This window comes from Saimiri boliviensis, chromosome X (genome assembly GCF_048565385.1).
Source record: "Saimiri boliviensis isolate mSaiBol1 chromosome X, mSaiBol1.pri, whole genome shotgun sequence".
NCBI classification, from domain to species: domain Eukaryota; kingdom Metazoa; phylum Chordata; class Mammalia; order Primates; family Cebidae; genus Saimiri; species Saimiri boliviensis.
The window spans coordinates 106,526,250-106,541,646 of NC_133470.1; the positions used below are offsets into that span (position 1 = coordinate 106,526,250).

Here is a 15,397-nt window from a genome sequence, read left to right on the forward strand (position 1 = left end):
AAACAATAAATCTAACACCTTAGCAGTATCAAGACAGAGCAGATACAAACAAGGCACTGGCACTAGTATGGCGCAATTGGATTTAAGAGTAACCACAATTAAAAACACTGTGTTTAATAAGCCACCAAGAGTAGAGATACAGGATGCTGTGCAAAAGTCTAATAGCTTTGACGCAGGCTCCTTCACAAACAATGGAATGTACTGGAAACATTTAGATTTCATTCACACATCTAATTTGTCTCCTGATGGGCTTACAAAGAAGCCAGATTCAGTTCAGCAAGGTGATCAAAACATCCCAGATATTAAGACCTTGTAGGATAGAATGTAGGTCCATCAGTCCCATTTATTATTTCCATGAACAGCTTACTGTGAATTTGTGTGTTTTTGTTTTAAGAGACAGAGTCTCCCTCTATCACCCAGGCTGGAGTACAGTGGTGTGATCATGGCTCACTGTAGCTTCAAATTTCCAGACTCAAGTGATCCTTCCACCTCGGCTTCCTAACTGGGACCACAGGCACATGCCACATGTTCAGCTAATTTATTTGTTTATTGTAGAGATAGGGTTACCCTATGTTGTTCATGATGGTCTTGAGTGATCCTCCCACCTCAGCCTCTCAAAGTGCTGTGATTACAGGGTAAGTCACTGTACCAGGCTGAATTTGTAATAAAAATTATAACATGGCCAAGTTTTATATTAATTCCCTTGGTAGGAAAGGTTATACACATCAACACCTCAGTTTCAGAGGCCTGTTCTCAAAGAACGTAAGGACACTATAGCCCTCTATACAGAGGTGTTTTAAGTGGTATCACAAGTGTTAGAGGCAAGTTGCCCTGATCAACACTCTCCTGCTTGTCCATATGGCCAGTTTCAACCAGAGATAGCCTTGGGATATCTTCTCCCTAGAAGGAAAAGTGTTAACTGGTTCAAATGGGAATTGAACTCTTGACCTTGATTTCATTCTCACCATGCTCAGTCACTGGCCAAACTGAATAGAGACCAGTGAGAACAGTGGGCACAAGATACTTAAGGAGACACATAGAATCAGCAGAAACAAGAGCAGCAATGGACCCAATGACAAACTCCAATGACTACAACTCCTCGGCTACTGTCAGTCACTCAGTTTTGTGGCTCCTTTGGTACTTTCCATGTCATCCTTCAAATTGCTGACTGGTCTGGAATTTTCTTCTTTTAATTAACAAATCTTCACTTGTTATTTCTGCAATCTTATAAATTCAGTGGTGGTGCCTACAAATGCCAACTGTCATTCATTCATTCGTCTGTCTGTCCATCCATCTATCTCACAAACATTTATTGAGAGCCATGTGCTAAAATTGCCCCAGTTTTACTAGGATATCTTGTAGAGGTATAGATTGGTGTGTAAATGATGTTTGCTATTCTTTTACAATTATAAAAACAACTTTTGTTCCTTTAAAAAATTTTGAAAACAGGAAATCAAAGGTATCCATAATTATACTATCTAGAGATGACCACTGTTATTCATCTGTTTTTTTCACTTAACATTATAGTGTGCGTATTTTCCTATGTCATCAAGACTTTTTCAAAAAACACAACTTGTAATGGTTACATGCTTTTTCAACGAATGATATATTTTAACTATTTCCCTATAGCTGTGTTAAAATTTAGGTTATTTCTAATTTGTTATAATACTGCTATAAATATCCTTGTGTACAAATCATTGGCATGTCTCTGTCCCATTCCTTAGGATAAATTCTCCAAGCAGTATTACTAGATCAAGGAGCATTAAATATTTATAAGAATTTTCATTCACATTTGTGCTGGCATTTCTTGATATTTCCCTAAGATATCTGCTAAGTCATAAGTGAGCCATAAATGAACAGACCACACTGATATGAACATCCCAAAGAGATAAAAGCACATGGCTTCCTGAAAGAATAAACCATACTGAGGAAGTTAACCAGTTGCTTTATTTTATTTTATTTTACAAAAGGAAACTTTTTGATATACCCTACTGCTAGGGTTCATCTGCCTTCTGCAAAATCAGAAATCTGGACTAACAGAACACAGTAGTTTAAGAATGCCTCTCACAGAGTACAACCCCATCATCAAGACAGTGCAGTGTGATATCCAGAAATAGATTTCAGTGTGGCTCTTAAAATTTCTGGACATAGTTGTTCCACAAAATGCTAAGTAGACATGAGAATAAGAAACATTTTCACACAGCTAGGAAGCAGTTCCTGAATTTGCTGAATGAAGCCTTGAAGTCATAGTCTTGCAGTTTGCTGAAAGGGCAAGATATATTCCACCTAATGGATCAACCATGGCAGGGTAACGTGCATGAGAGCTTCACATGCTACTACTCAGCCATATGTTCCCTGGATTTACAAGCTGTTGGGACCATAATTAGCCACTGGGCTCAAAGAGCCCTCTCATGAGGAGTCCTAGAAACGACCGATGCAGCTGCTAAGAGTCTAAGAGTCTGTTTTAATGCACAAAGCAGTTCCTGTTTCTTTCAAAACCCCTTGTACACAATGGGGCAGACAGGATTCATTTGCTACCAAGCACTGGGAAACTAAATCCCTGTAGGGCCAAGAGCCTGAGGGACTCTCCTCATCTGTTTAGGTTTGTTTTTATTTGGTGTATATTGCCCAACAATCCCATGATTGAATCACAGTTCCCATTTACCATAAAATATCCATATCAGTTCCAGTTCTGTCTCAATTGTGTTGACATTAAGCCACTAAAAAGCTGATAAACTTGCTAAGATAACAGTCACAGGCCCAGTAAAATGCCATGCTGTCTAACAAAACTGTTCAATGTGCTTTTACCCACCAACCCCTCCTTAGTATTTTTGCAGATGTGTCCATTGAGCCATTTAACAAATATGAAAGCATTTCCTATAGAAAAGCAAGTAAGTATCATATCATCTCAGAAGTGATGAAAAAATGGTGAAAAAACTAAACCAAGAAATTATAGTTGAATGGCTCTGAGATTATTTCAAATGTGAAAACAGACTCATAATCCAAACATTTCTTATACAAAATTCCAACGACCACTTTAATATTACCAGTTCCCTTAGTAATCTTATACAATTAAAGTGTTAAATGGTTTTTTCTTATTTACAAAATAAATGGGAGAGACAAGGATACATGAAGTGTTTACTGTAAGTAAAGCACAGCCCAAAATACAACTGAGTTCTGATGTTGAAACACCAAATAGAGAGAAAAAATATACCTTACATGAAACCTCAGAAATAAAAATTACTGGCTGGGTGTGGTGGCTCATGCCTGTAATCCTAGCACTTTGAGAGGCCAAGGTGGGTGGATCACCTGAGGTCAGGAGTTTGAGACCAGCCTGGCTAACATGGTGAAACCCCATCTCTACTAATAATACAAAAATTAGACGAGTGTGGTGGTGCATGCCTGTAATCCCAGTTACTTGGGAGGCTGAGTGAGACAGGAGAATCATTTGAACTCAGGAGGCAAAGGTTGCAGTGAGCCAAGATTGCACCACTGCACTCCAGCAGCCTGGGTGACAGAGGAAGACTCCATCTCAAAAAAAAAAAAAAAAAAATTATTGAGGAATGGCCATTCTGAGAAGACATGAAATTTATTTTTTAAAACCCAGCAATTTTATTACTTTAACTTACATGCAATATCCTAACTAGGCTAGGCTAACAAAAATATTATCCCTTAAGTGGCATGCTTTAGTGAATAAAGATTAATTTATAATCAGGTTCATAGTAATCATTCCTCCTATAAATTTGTTTATAACACAATTCTTCTTTCCATTGGAGGAGAGAGGGTGGAGAGCCTATCCTCCTGTCCAAATTACTACATTTCAAACTACTGGCATCTACATCAATAATTCCATATTCTACAATAAATGGTCTTACATACGACAGGAACAAGTTCATGTTGTTCTGGTGTGCCATCTCTGACTGCAAGACCCTCTTTTTGAACCTGTTGTGCTACCCCTGGTGAACTGTCCTCAGACCGGAGGAAGAATGGGGTAGAGTAGTGATGAAGGAGGTCATGAAGAAGAAAGGCCAACAAAGGGAAGAGGGAGAAGCGGGAAAAAGCAGAGACGGGAAATGATGTATTTGCAGTCACAAGTCATCAGGAAAATAACCTAAAGCCAGTATTACCAAGTGTCAAAGAGTGACCAACCACAAAAACTATTGCCCTTCTTTCTCCCAGGGCACTATAAAGATAAGGGAATTAATGAAATCAATATTCTTTACTGCTCACCTGCCATAAACCTTAAGTGACTCTGGACAAGGTACAGTTAGTACACCTCTGGCATAGTGATTTTAAGTATGGGATCCTGAGCCAGACTGCCTGGGCTAGAATCCTGACTGCCATTTTCCAGAGGCAAAAGTATTTCACCTTTCTCTGCCTCAGTTTCTCATCTGAAAAAGGAGAACTGTACCTACTCTCATAAGACTGCTTGTAAGGATGCAGACACAGTATAAACACAACATACTTAAAAAACAGTACCTGGTACGTAATAAAACCCATATTCCATATTAGCTATTAATTATTAATAGCTAATAATTAAGTGACTATTGATATAATTAGATATTATTATTACCTGAGTTGTTTCCTTCTCCAGCCTCTCAAAAAAAGGAGAAAAAAATTGAAAGTTTTTACATCTTACAACCTACAGATTTTGGTTATCACTTTATCCCTTCAAATATGACTTGCTAGGGGAAAGGATGTGGGTTGTGAGAGAGAGCAAGCAGAGTTAAGGATGACTTCAAGGCCTGAGCCACTAAAAGGGTTTTTAGGGACAAATCCAGAATTTTGTTTTGTGAAGTGTCACTTAGACTTTTTTAGAGGCAGGGTCTTATTATATTGTCCAGGCTGGCCTTGAGCTTATGGGCTCAAGTGATCCTCCTGCCTCTGCCTCCTGAGTAGCTGGGACTACAGATGTGTGCCACTGAGCCCAACTTGTGCCTATTAGACTTTAAGAATGATGTACAGTAAGTAGGGGGACATAGAAGTATGGATTTCAGGGGAGAAGTATGGGCTGAGGAAGTCACCAGCAGATACATGGTACTAAAACCATGGCACCACTGCCCTGCTAGTTGCTCATACCTTGAAGTAATCCTTAACATACAGTCATTTTCCTAATAATTCAAAATTTAATTAATTTTTTTTTTTTGAGATGGAGTCTTGCTCTTATTGCCCAGACTGGAGTGCAATGAGCGCAACCTCAGCTCACCGCAACCTCTGCCTCCCAGATTCAAGTGATTCTCCTGCCTCAGCCTCCCTAGTAGCTGGGATTACAGGCACATGCCACCGTGCCCAGCTAATCAAATTTTAATTCAGTTTAAATTCCACAGTATCTGTTGAACCTTTCCTATGTTTTCAGCATTTAATCAGATCCTTTGGATAGAGATCAATTCATTTATTCGTTTAATAAATGTGTTAAGTGCACATAACTGTATAAAGCACTAAGAACCCAGTAGTGAACAAAACTGACATAATCCCTATTTTTATGGAGCCCTGAATGATGGGAGATACAAAAATTAATCACACAAATATAATACATAGATATAAATCCTGATATGTGGTATGCCAATTACGAGGAAAGTTATTTAGATTGGAGGAGAGGAAATCACTGGAAGGTTTTTCAGAAGGAATAATAATATTTAGATTGAGGCGAATTAAAGCCATTTTGCAATATATATAAACCCCTCAAGAAACTATTTTTGGGCCAGTTGCAGTGGCTTATGCTGTAATCCCAGCACTTTGGGAGGTGGAGGCAGGCGGATCACCTGAGATCAGGAGTTTGAGACCAGCCTGGCCAGCATAGTGAAACTCTGTCTCTACTAAAAATACAAAAAATTAGCCAGGCGTATTGGTGGGCACCTGTAATCCCAACTACTCAGGAGGCTGAGGCAGGATAATCACTTGAACCTGGGAGGCGGAGGTTGCAGTGAGCCAAGATCGTGCCACTGCATTCCAGCCTGGTTGACAAAAAGAAAGAAATTATTTCAGCCAGTAACATTGTGAAAAAACAAATGTCTTCCCTTTTGCTAATTTGGGGATGCGTAGGGTATCTGATGGGTATAGTAAATGTTTTAAAAACAAGTAATATAAGCAATGAGATACTACTACACATCTATCAGAAGGGCCAAAATCCAAACTCATGACAGCACCAAAAGCTGGAGAAGATGTGGAGCAACAATAACTCTCATTCATCGCTGCTGGGAATGCAAGATGGTGCAGCCACTTCAGAAGACAGTGTGGGAGTTTCTTACAAAACTAAACATACTCTTATTGTACCAGTGGTGCTCCTTAGTATTATACTTGCCCAAATGAGTTGAAAATGTCTACACAAAAACCTACATGCAAATATTTATAGCAGTTTGATTCATAATTGTCAAAACTTAGAAGCAACCAAGATGTCCTTCAGCAGGTGAATTAATAAACTGGTACATCCAGACAATGGAATATTATTCAGCGCTAAAAAGAAATGAGCTATCACCATGAAAAGATATGGAGGAAGCTTAAATGCATATAAGTAAGTTTTTAAAAAGTCAATCTGAAAAGTATGATTCCAACTACATGACATTCTGGAAAAGGCAAAACCCTGAAGATAGTAAAAAGCCTCAGTGGTTGCCCACAGTGCAATCGAGTTAGAACTCAGAATGCAGAAACTAACTCAGAACCGCACAGCTTCATGGAAACTGAACAACTTGCTCTTGAATGTTGACTGGATAAACAATGAAATGAAGGCAGAAATAAAGATGTTCTTCGAAACCAATGAGAACGAAGACACAACATACCAGAATCTCTGGGACACATTTAAAGCAGTCTCTAGAGGAAAATATATAGCAATGAGTGCCCACATGAGAAGAAAGGAGAGATCTAAAATTGACACCCTATCATCAAAATTGAAAGAGCTAGAGGAGCAAGATCAAAAAAACTCAAAACCTAGCAGAAGACAGGAAATAACTAAGATCAGAGCAGAACTGAAGGAAATAGAGACACAAAAAACTCTTCAAAAAATCAATAAATCCAGGAGCTGGTTTTTTGAAAAGATCAACAAAATAGACAGACCACTAGCCAGATTAATAAAAAAGAAAAGAGAGAATAACCAAATTGATGCAATAAAAAATGATAAAGGGGATATCACCACAGATTCCACAGAAATCCAAACCATCATCAGAGATTATTACAAACAACTCTATGCACATAAACTAGTAAACCTGGAAGAAATGGATAAATTCCTGGACACCTGCAACCTCCCAAGCCTAAACCTGGAAGAAGCCGAAACCCTGAATAGACCAATAACATGGTCTGAAGTTGAGGCAGCAATAAAGAGCCTACCACCCAAAAAAAGCCCAGGTCCAGATGGGTTCACAGCTGAATTCTACCAGACATACAAGGAGGAGCTGATACCATTCCTTCTGAAACTATTCCAGACAATCCAAAAAGAGGGAATCCTTCCCAAATCATTTTACGAGACAAACATCATCCTGATACCAAAACCCGGCAGAGACTCAACAAGAAAAGAAAATTTCAGGCCAATATCCATGATGAACATAGATGCAAAAATCTTCAATAAAATACTGGCAAACCGATTGCAACAGCATATCAAAAAGCTCATCCACCATGATCAAGTAGGATTCATCCCGGGGATGCAAGGCTGGTTCAACATACGCAAGTCCATAAACGTAATTCACCACATAAACAGAACCAAAGACAAAAACCACATGATTATCTCGATTGATGCAGAGAAGGCTTTTGACAAAATTCAACAACCCTTTATGCTAAAAACCCTCAATAAACTAGGTATTGACGGAACGTATCTCAAAACAATAAAAGCTATTTACGACAAACCAACAGCCAATATCATACTGAATGGGCAAAAACTGGAAGCATTCCCTTTGAAATCTGGCACTAGACAAGGATGCCCTCTCTCACCACTCCTATTCAATATAGTACTGGAAGTTCTAGCCAGAGCAATCAGGCAAGAAAAAGAAATAAAGGGTATCCAAATCGGAAAGGAGGAAATCAAATTGTCTCTATTTGCAGATGACATGATTGTATATCTGGAAGACCCCATCATCTCAGCCCAAAATCTCCTGAAACTGATAAACAACTTCAGCAAAGTCTCAGGATACAAAATCAACGTGCAAAAATCACAAGCATTCCTATACACCAGTAATAGACTCCAAGAGAGCCAAACCAAGAACGAACTGCCATTCACAATTGCTACAAAGAGAATAAAGTACCTAGGAATACAACTAACAAGGAACGTAAAGGACCTCTTCAAGGAGAACTACAAGCCATTGCTCAACGAAATAAGAGAGGATACAAACAGATGGAGAAACATTCCATGTTCATGGTTAGGAAGAATCAACATCGTGAAAATGGCCATACTGCCCAAAATAATTTACAGATTCAACGCTATTCCCATCAAGCTACCAATGACCTTCTTCACAGAACTGGAAAAAAACACCTTAAACTTCATATGGAACCAAAAGAGAGCCCGCATAGCCAAGTCAATTCTAAGCAAAAAGAACAAAGCGGGAGGCATCACACTACCGGACTTCAAACTATACTACAAGGCTACAGTAATCAAAACAGCATGGTACTGGTACCAAAACAGAGATATAGACCAATGGAACAGAACAGAGGCCTCACAGGAAATACAACATACCCACAACCATCTGATCTTCGACAAACCTGACAAAAACAAGCAATGGGGAAAGGACTCCCTGTTTAATAAATGGTGTTGGGAAAACTGGCTAGCCATGTGCAGAAAGCAGAAACAGGACCCCTTCCTGACACCTTACACCAAAATTAACTCCAGATGGATTAAAGACTTAAACATCAGACCTAATACCATAAAAACCTTACAAGAAAATCTAGGCAAAACCATTCAGGACATAGGTGTAGGCAAGGACTTCATGACCAAAACGCCAAAAGCAATGGCAACAAAAGCCAAAATAGACAAATGGGACCTAATCAAACTCCACAGCTTCTGCACGGCAAAAGAAACAGTCAGTAGAGTGAATCGGCAACCAACAGAATGGGAAAAAATTTTTGCAGTCTACCCATCTGACAAGGGGCTGATATCCAGAATTTACAAAGAACTAAAGCAGATCTACAAGAAAAAAACAAACAAGCCCATTCAAAAATGGGCAAAGGATATGAACAGATACTTTACAAAAGAAGACATACAGGAGGCCAACAAACATATGAAAAAATGCTCATCATCACTGGTCATCAGAGAAATGCAAATCAAAACCACATTGAGATACCATCTCACACCAGTTAGAATGGCGATCATTAAAAAATCGGGAAACAACAGATGCTGGAGAGGATGTGGAGAAATAGGAACACTCTTACACTGTTGGTGGGAATGTAAATTAATTCAACCATTGTGGAAGACAGTGTGGCGATTCCTCAAGGACCTAAAAATAGAAATCCCATTTGACCCAGCAATCCCATTACTGGGTATATATCCAAAGGATTATAAATCATTCTACTACAAGGACACGTGCACACGAATGTTCATTGCAGCACTGTTTACAATAGCAAAGACCTGGAACCAACCCAAATGCCCAACGATGATAGACTGGATAGGGAAAATGTGGTACATATACACCATGGAATATTATGCAGCCATCAAAAACGATGAGTTCACGTCCTTTATAGGGACATGGATGAACCTGGAAACCATCATTCTCAGCAAACTGACACAAGAGCAGAAAATCAAACACCGTATATTCTCGCTCATAGGCGGGTGTTGAACAATGAGAACACATGGACACAGGGAGGGGAGCACTACACACTGGGGTCCGTTGGGGGGAAATGGGGGAGGGGCGGGGGGTGGGGAGGTGGGAAGAGATAGCACGGGGAGAAATGACAGATACAGGTGAGGGGACGGAAGGCAGCAAAGCACACTGCAATGTGTGTACCTATGCAACAATCTTGCATGTTCATCACATGTACCCCAAAACCTAAAATGCAATTAAAAAAAAAAATAAATAAATAAATAAAAGCCTCAGTGGTTGCCAGAGGTTAAGGGAGAGGCAGGAATAAATAAGAGGAACATAGAGGATTTTTAGGGCCATGAAACCATTCTGTATGATTCTATAATGATAGACACATATTATACATTTGTCAAAATGTAGAATGCCTTATCCTCACGGTAATATCTACTCTTCCTCTGTCTCAGCTCAAGTGTCATTTCTGTTATGAAGCCTTTGGCAAATCCTCTAGGTAAGGCTGTTCCTCCTCTGTGCTCCCACACAGCCTTTTGCTCATCTCTCACATGTACTTAGGACCCACTGTAATTACTGACTCACAAATCTCTTCTTCCACTATAATGTGAGCTTAAAAACAGAGAATATGTCTTAGTCACTTTATAGTCCCAGAATCTAGACTTAATAGATACATAATAAATGTTGAACAAATTAATGAATGAATAAAGATGAAGAACTATTCATTCCACAAATATCTGAGTACCTACAATGAGCCAGGTTCTGTTCCAGTACAAAAAAAGGAGACAGAACTTTGTACCTGTAAGATGATTAGAACCCTGGGAGCAGGGTACTATTTTAAGCCTCTTTTAGCATTTTACCTGTAGAAACTTCCAAATGAACCACTTGCTTGTTTATTCGTGTTTAAGAAAGAACCACCTGTCCAACACTTTGTAGTGGCATTATGACAATGAATGCACTGGGAACACACAATGTAGTCATTCTCATCTCATAAAAGTGCATTTTAAGAGTCCAGTCTCAATTTCATAGTCATCTTCTCTTTATTACTTTCTGGAGAATGCAACTTCAAGGATTGGCAAAGGAGAAAACAGTAAATGAAGACAAAGCCAGAGTGATTCTGCCAATAAATACTTTAATGAGAACCGAGGTCTGTAACACAAATAGCAATAACCACCCTGGCCTACGCCTTCTGCCGTAGCCCAAGTTTGGGGCTAACCAATTACATTTAACCACATTTGGAAAGCAGGCCATTTTCAAGGTCACCCATCAGTATCCATCTTCATAGAAGATACCAATCTGGGGCCAGAGTCTCAATGTTAACACTTTCTCTCACGGAAAAGTTAACATGGTAACACAAACATAGAAATAACTTTGAACCACCTACTGTTCTTCCATCTGGAGGCCCTTAGGAGACCAACGGTTTGGTAAACACTTACAACTTTGTCAAAATACATTAGAACATGGGAAAAGGGAAAAGGAGTAGAAACGCTGGCAGGGCTGGGCACACATAATTCAGTCCTTAGATTTGAAGCCTCTTGAGCTGCTCATACGTAATAAAAAACTGAGGAGTAAGTCAAGGAAGATCACCAGGTTGATATTGAAAGCCAATGCCAGTTCTAAAATTGTGCATTACATTCTCTTAAATTAAGGTAGTCTATACTATTCTAAGCTGCATTTGCTTTAAAATCTTTTTTAAAATGTCATCTGTCAAATCAAGCATGTGTTCAGTGCCTACCATGTGCCCATTTAGATCACTGGCATCGAACAATATAAACAGGGTAAAACTCTAATATATTTATAGTCTTCAGGTGCAAACAGAACACACACACACACACACACACACACACCAACAACAACAATGACAACATATAATTAATGATCAGAGTGATTCCAAGAGGGAAACAGATATTCTCTCTCAGTCTACAGACCCCACAAGGGCAGGAAATCACTTTCCAACCCTGCAGTGCTCACCGTTATACACACAACACACACACAGCATCCAATACATGGCTCTGCACTTAGGAGGCACTCAAACACAACTGAAGGAGACAGATTCACCCACGAAGAAAGAAGCCTACTTGGCTGTGGATTCCTTCACCCTGTGAATGTTTTCTTTCCTGCTTTTATTTCACAGCTCTTTTGGTCCTATAGTTAGGGGTGGGAAATCTGGATCACCTCAGCATGGACCTTCCTTCCAGTAGGCTTCTTCCATGAGGGTTCTAAAAACTTCATAGCTCCTTCCAGATTGGCTGCGTTTGTTGTCATTTTGTTTTAAAGAGGAAAGTCTGACCTATCTTTTCTATCCCCTTTAGGTAGTATTAGCCTCCAATTGAAAGCTGTTTCTCTACTTAATTCTGTTCTCAAGGATCACCAATGGATGCTTGAATTTCTCACTAGCCTAAAAGACTTTAATAATGAAATTTTTCTTCCCATTGCCTAGAATTATCTGGGAGCTTGAAGCACTTGCTTTCATTCTCTCAAAGGATACAATGATGTTCCAGGGTCCAAGCCGAAGCCAGTTTGGCCAAAATCCTTTATAGAGTGCAAAAAAGCCCTCGTGTTTCCACATCTGAAGGAAAGATATAACCAAAAACAGAGTGAATTCACCTTTCTCTACACTGAACATCATCTTCCACTCCCACCCCAGAGCAACTTATGGCTCCATGAATAGTCTTTTCTCTAAAGGTCTGTTTCAAATTCATCTGTAGTCAAAATCCATCCACCCACTTAATCAACAAATATTTACCTACTATACACAGGCAAAGCACAATTCTTGATGTTGAGAATATACTAATAAACAAGACATAACAAGTGTCTATGGTAGCCAGCCTATAAGATGGCCCCCAACGAACCCTACCTCCAGTTATTGTGTACCATTATGTAGCCCCCATCCCACAGTATTCGGTCTGTATCACCAAAAGAATATGGTAGTAGTGAGCATATGTCACTTCCACTGCTAGGTTATAAAATACATTTTACATATAATAAAGCATCTGCCTCGTTTTCTCTTGGATTCATTCACTCTAGAGGAAACCATCTGCTATGTCATGAAGAGAGACCTACATGGTGAGGAACTGAGGGCTCCAGCTGAAAGCTGCATGAGTGATCATTGAAGCAGCTATCCCAGCCTGTCAAGGCTTTAGATGGCAGCAACCCTAGTTGATATATGAACTACAACCTCAGGAGACAGCCTAAGCTAGAATCAACTCAGCTAAGCTGCTTTGCAATCCCTGGACCACAGAAACTGCAAAATAACAAATGTTTTAGGGGAATCTGTTACATAGCATTAAGTAAACTCTACAGTCTCTACCTTCATGGAGTATATATTCTAGTGGGGCTGACAAATACACAAATTGATATATATTATATCCAAAAATGTTAAGCGCTACAAAGAAAACTAACATAGGATAAGAAAACAGAAAGTTAGGCAAGTCATTATTCTTCTCTGAGCCTTTTTCATCATTATAAATTCTATATAATGCCATGGCCTACCTCATGTGAATGCTCTGAGGAACACATGAAGAACAATGTGAAGTGTTTTGAGTTTTGGTTTCCTACTTTATACAAGGGTCTTATATACATGCATATGAGAATTAAATGACAAATTATGCATAAACCTTGTAAACTGGTGGCATGTGCTAAATTTAGCCAGCAGAAACAGTTCATATATAATGGACAAATTTCTATTAAGTAACTACAGTGTGTTAGGCATTGTATTAGACATTGAAAAATGTTACGTGCTTTTCCAATAGTGAAGTGAAACCCACCACAATTTTTTTAAAAAGATACATTTGGATAAGACAATAATATGAGAAGCCAAAGCTGTAAATATCCTTTATCCCATTCTGTACATTAGGTATACTAGAGATAATTATCCTTACTAACCACTTTTGGGAACAAATAGTAAAATAATAAGCACAATATTTATGAAGATATAGTGATAATATGTTTCCCCAATGGATCTTCAGAAAATAGTAAAGGTCTGAGACCAAAACTGAGGTTGTAAAATTGTGAAAGTCACTCCAAATAAAGCCCAGAGGTGAATAACCTAGAACTGAGACTGTTAAATGACAGGGGCCCTCTGAGAGACCATCCAATCTCATAATATCTTACCTGGACTACTACCATAGACTTTTAATTGGCCTAAAATCTCTACCTAGAAGCTAGAACAATCTTTTAAAATTATAAATCAGATCATATCACTTCTTACTTAAAGCTCTCAAACGCCCTCCTGGTGGATTTCATTCTAATTGCAAATCCTCTGCAAAGACCTATATAATCCTACATGATTAAGCTGCTGCCGCTCTCTGCATTTTCATATCCTACTAGTTTCTCCTTCATTCACCACACACTCAACCACACTAGTTTTCTTTCTAACCCTTGAACATGTCCAGGTTATTTCCAACTCAGACCTTTAGTAACCTGTTCCCTCTTTATAAAATGCTTTTCTCCCAGCTCTCATGGCCAACTCATCGTTATTCAGATCTCAGCTCAAATGTCACCTCCTCAGAGGCTTTTCTTGACCATCATTGCTGAAGTAGTTCCCCACCATTGAATCACTATTTCAATATGCTGTTATTTTCTGCATAACATCAATTTCTGTCTAAAATTTTACCGTGTATCGTACGTTTATTGTATCTTCCTCAACTAGAATGTAATCTCCAACAGAGATTACCATTGTGTCACCACCACCTAACACAGTGTGTGGCACAAGAAATTTTCCCATTAGTACTTGTTGAAGAGTTGAACACAAAAGCAGTAAGGATCTCTAACACTCCTGTGAGCCATCTGGATCTTTTTTTCTTAATTAAGAAACATGGTCTTGCTCTGTTGCCTAGGCTGGAGTGCAGTGGCCTGCCTACATAGCTCATTGCAGCCTCAAACTCTGGCTCAAGTGATCCTCCCGAGTAGCTAAGACTACAGGATACAAGCCACAGCACCCAGCTTACATCTTACAAATTTCTAAGAACAGTGACCAATTTCTTCACAATGCTAGAAATGAGAGGCACTTTTTGGCATGAGGCAGTTGTGTGAAAACAAGTAACTTCTGTAGTTAAGCACAGACAAAATAATAAAGTATGATGCTATTACATATAATGGCAATATAGAACAAAGTCATTTTAAAAAATGACTTTGCTACTAAAAATTTTTAATAACGGCCGGGCGCGGTGGCTCAAGCCTGTAATCCCAGCACTTTGGGAGGCCGAGACGGGTGGATCATGAGGTCAAGAGATCGAGACCATCCTGGTCAACATGGTGAAACCCCGTCTCTACTAAAAATACAAAAAATTAGCCGGGCATTGTGGCGCGTGCCTGTAATCCCAGCTACTCAGGAGGCTGAGGCAGGAGAATTGCCTGAACCCAGGAGGCGGAGGTTGCGGTGAGCCGAGATCGCACCATTGCACTCCAGCCTGGGTAACAAGAGCGAAACTCCATCTCAAAAAAAAAAAAAAAATTTTAATAACAAGTAAGTAAATGAGTGAGTAAATCTAAGTAATTAAAGGTTACTGTCAACATAAAACATGTTTCTGAAGATTCAACACAGCATAGTGGTTATAAGTACAAACTTTGGAATCAGACAGACTGTAGATTAAATCTCAGATCTGCCTCTTATTAGCTGTATAATCTTGTGTAAGTTATTAGCTACTCTAAACCTAAGTTTCCTCCTTTCA

The 15,397-nt window shown here is 39.2% G+C and overlaps 1 protein-coding gene across 3 annotated transcripts in view; it reads right to left on the reverse strand.

Moving 5' to 3' along the window:
* Nucleotides 1-10,840: 10,840 nt before the first annotated feature.
* SLC25A14 (solute carrier family 25 member 14) overlaps nucleotides 10,841-15,397 on the reverse strand; it is a 39,454-nt gene continuing 34,897 nt past the window's right edge. For all 3 annotated transcript variants that reach the window (XM_010341735.3, XM_010341734.3, XM_003931124.4), the window contains 2 exons: nucleotides 12,214-12,294; nucleotides 10,841-11,286 (listed from right to left, as the gene is read on the reverse strand). In XM_010341735.3, coding sequence (XP_010340037.1) covers nucleotides 11,245-11,286; nucleotides 12,214-12,294 — 123 coding nt within the window. In that variant the 3' untranslated portion in view covers nucleotides 10,841-11,244. The remainder of the gene's footprint in view (nucleotides 11,287-12,213; nucleotides 12,295-15,397) is intronic.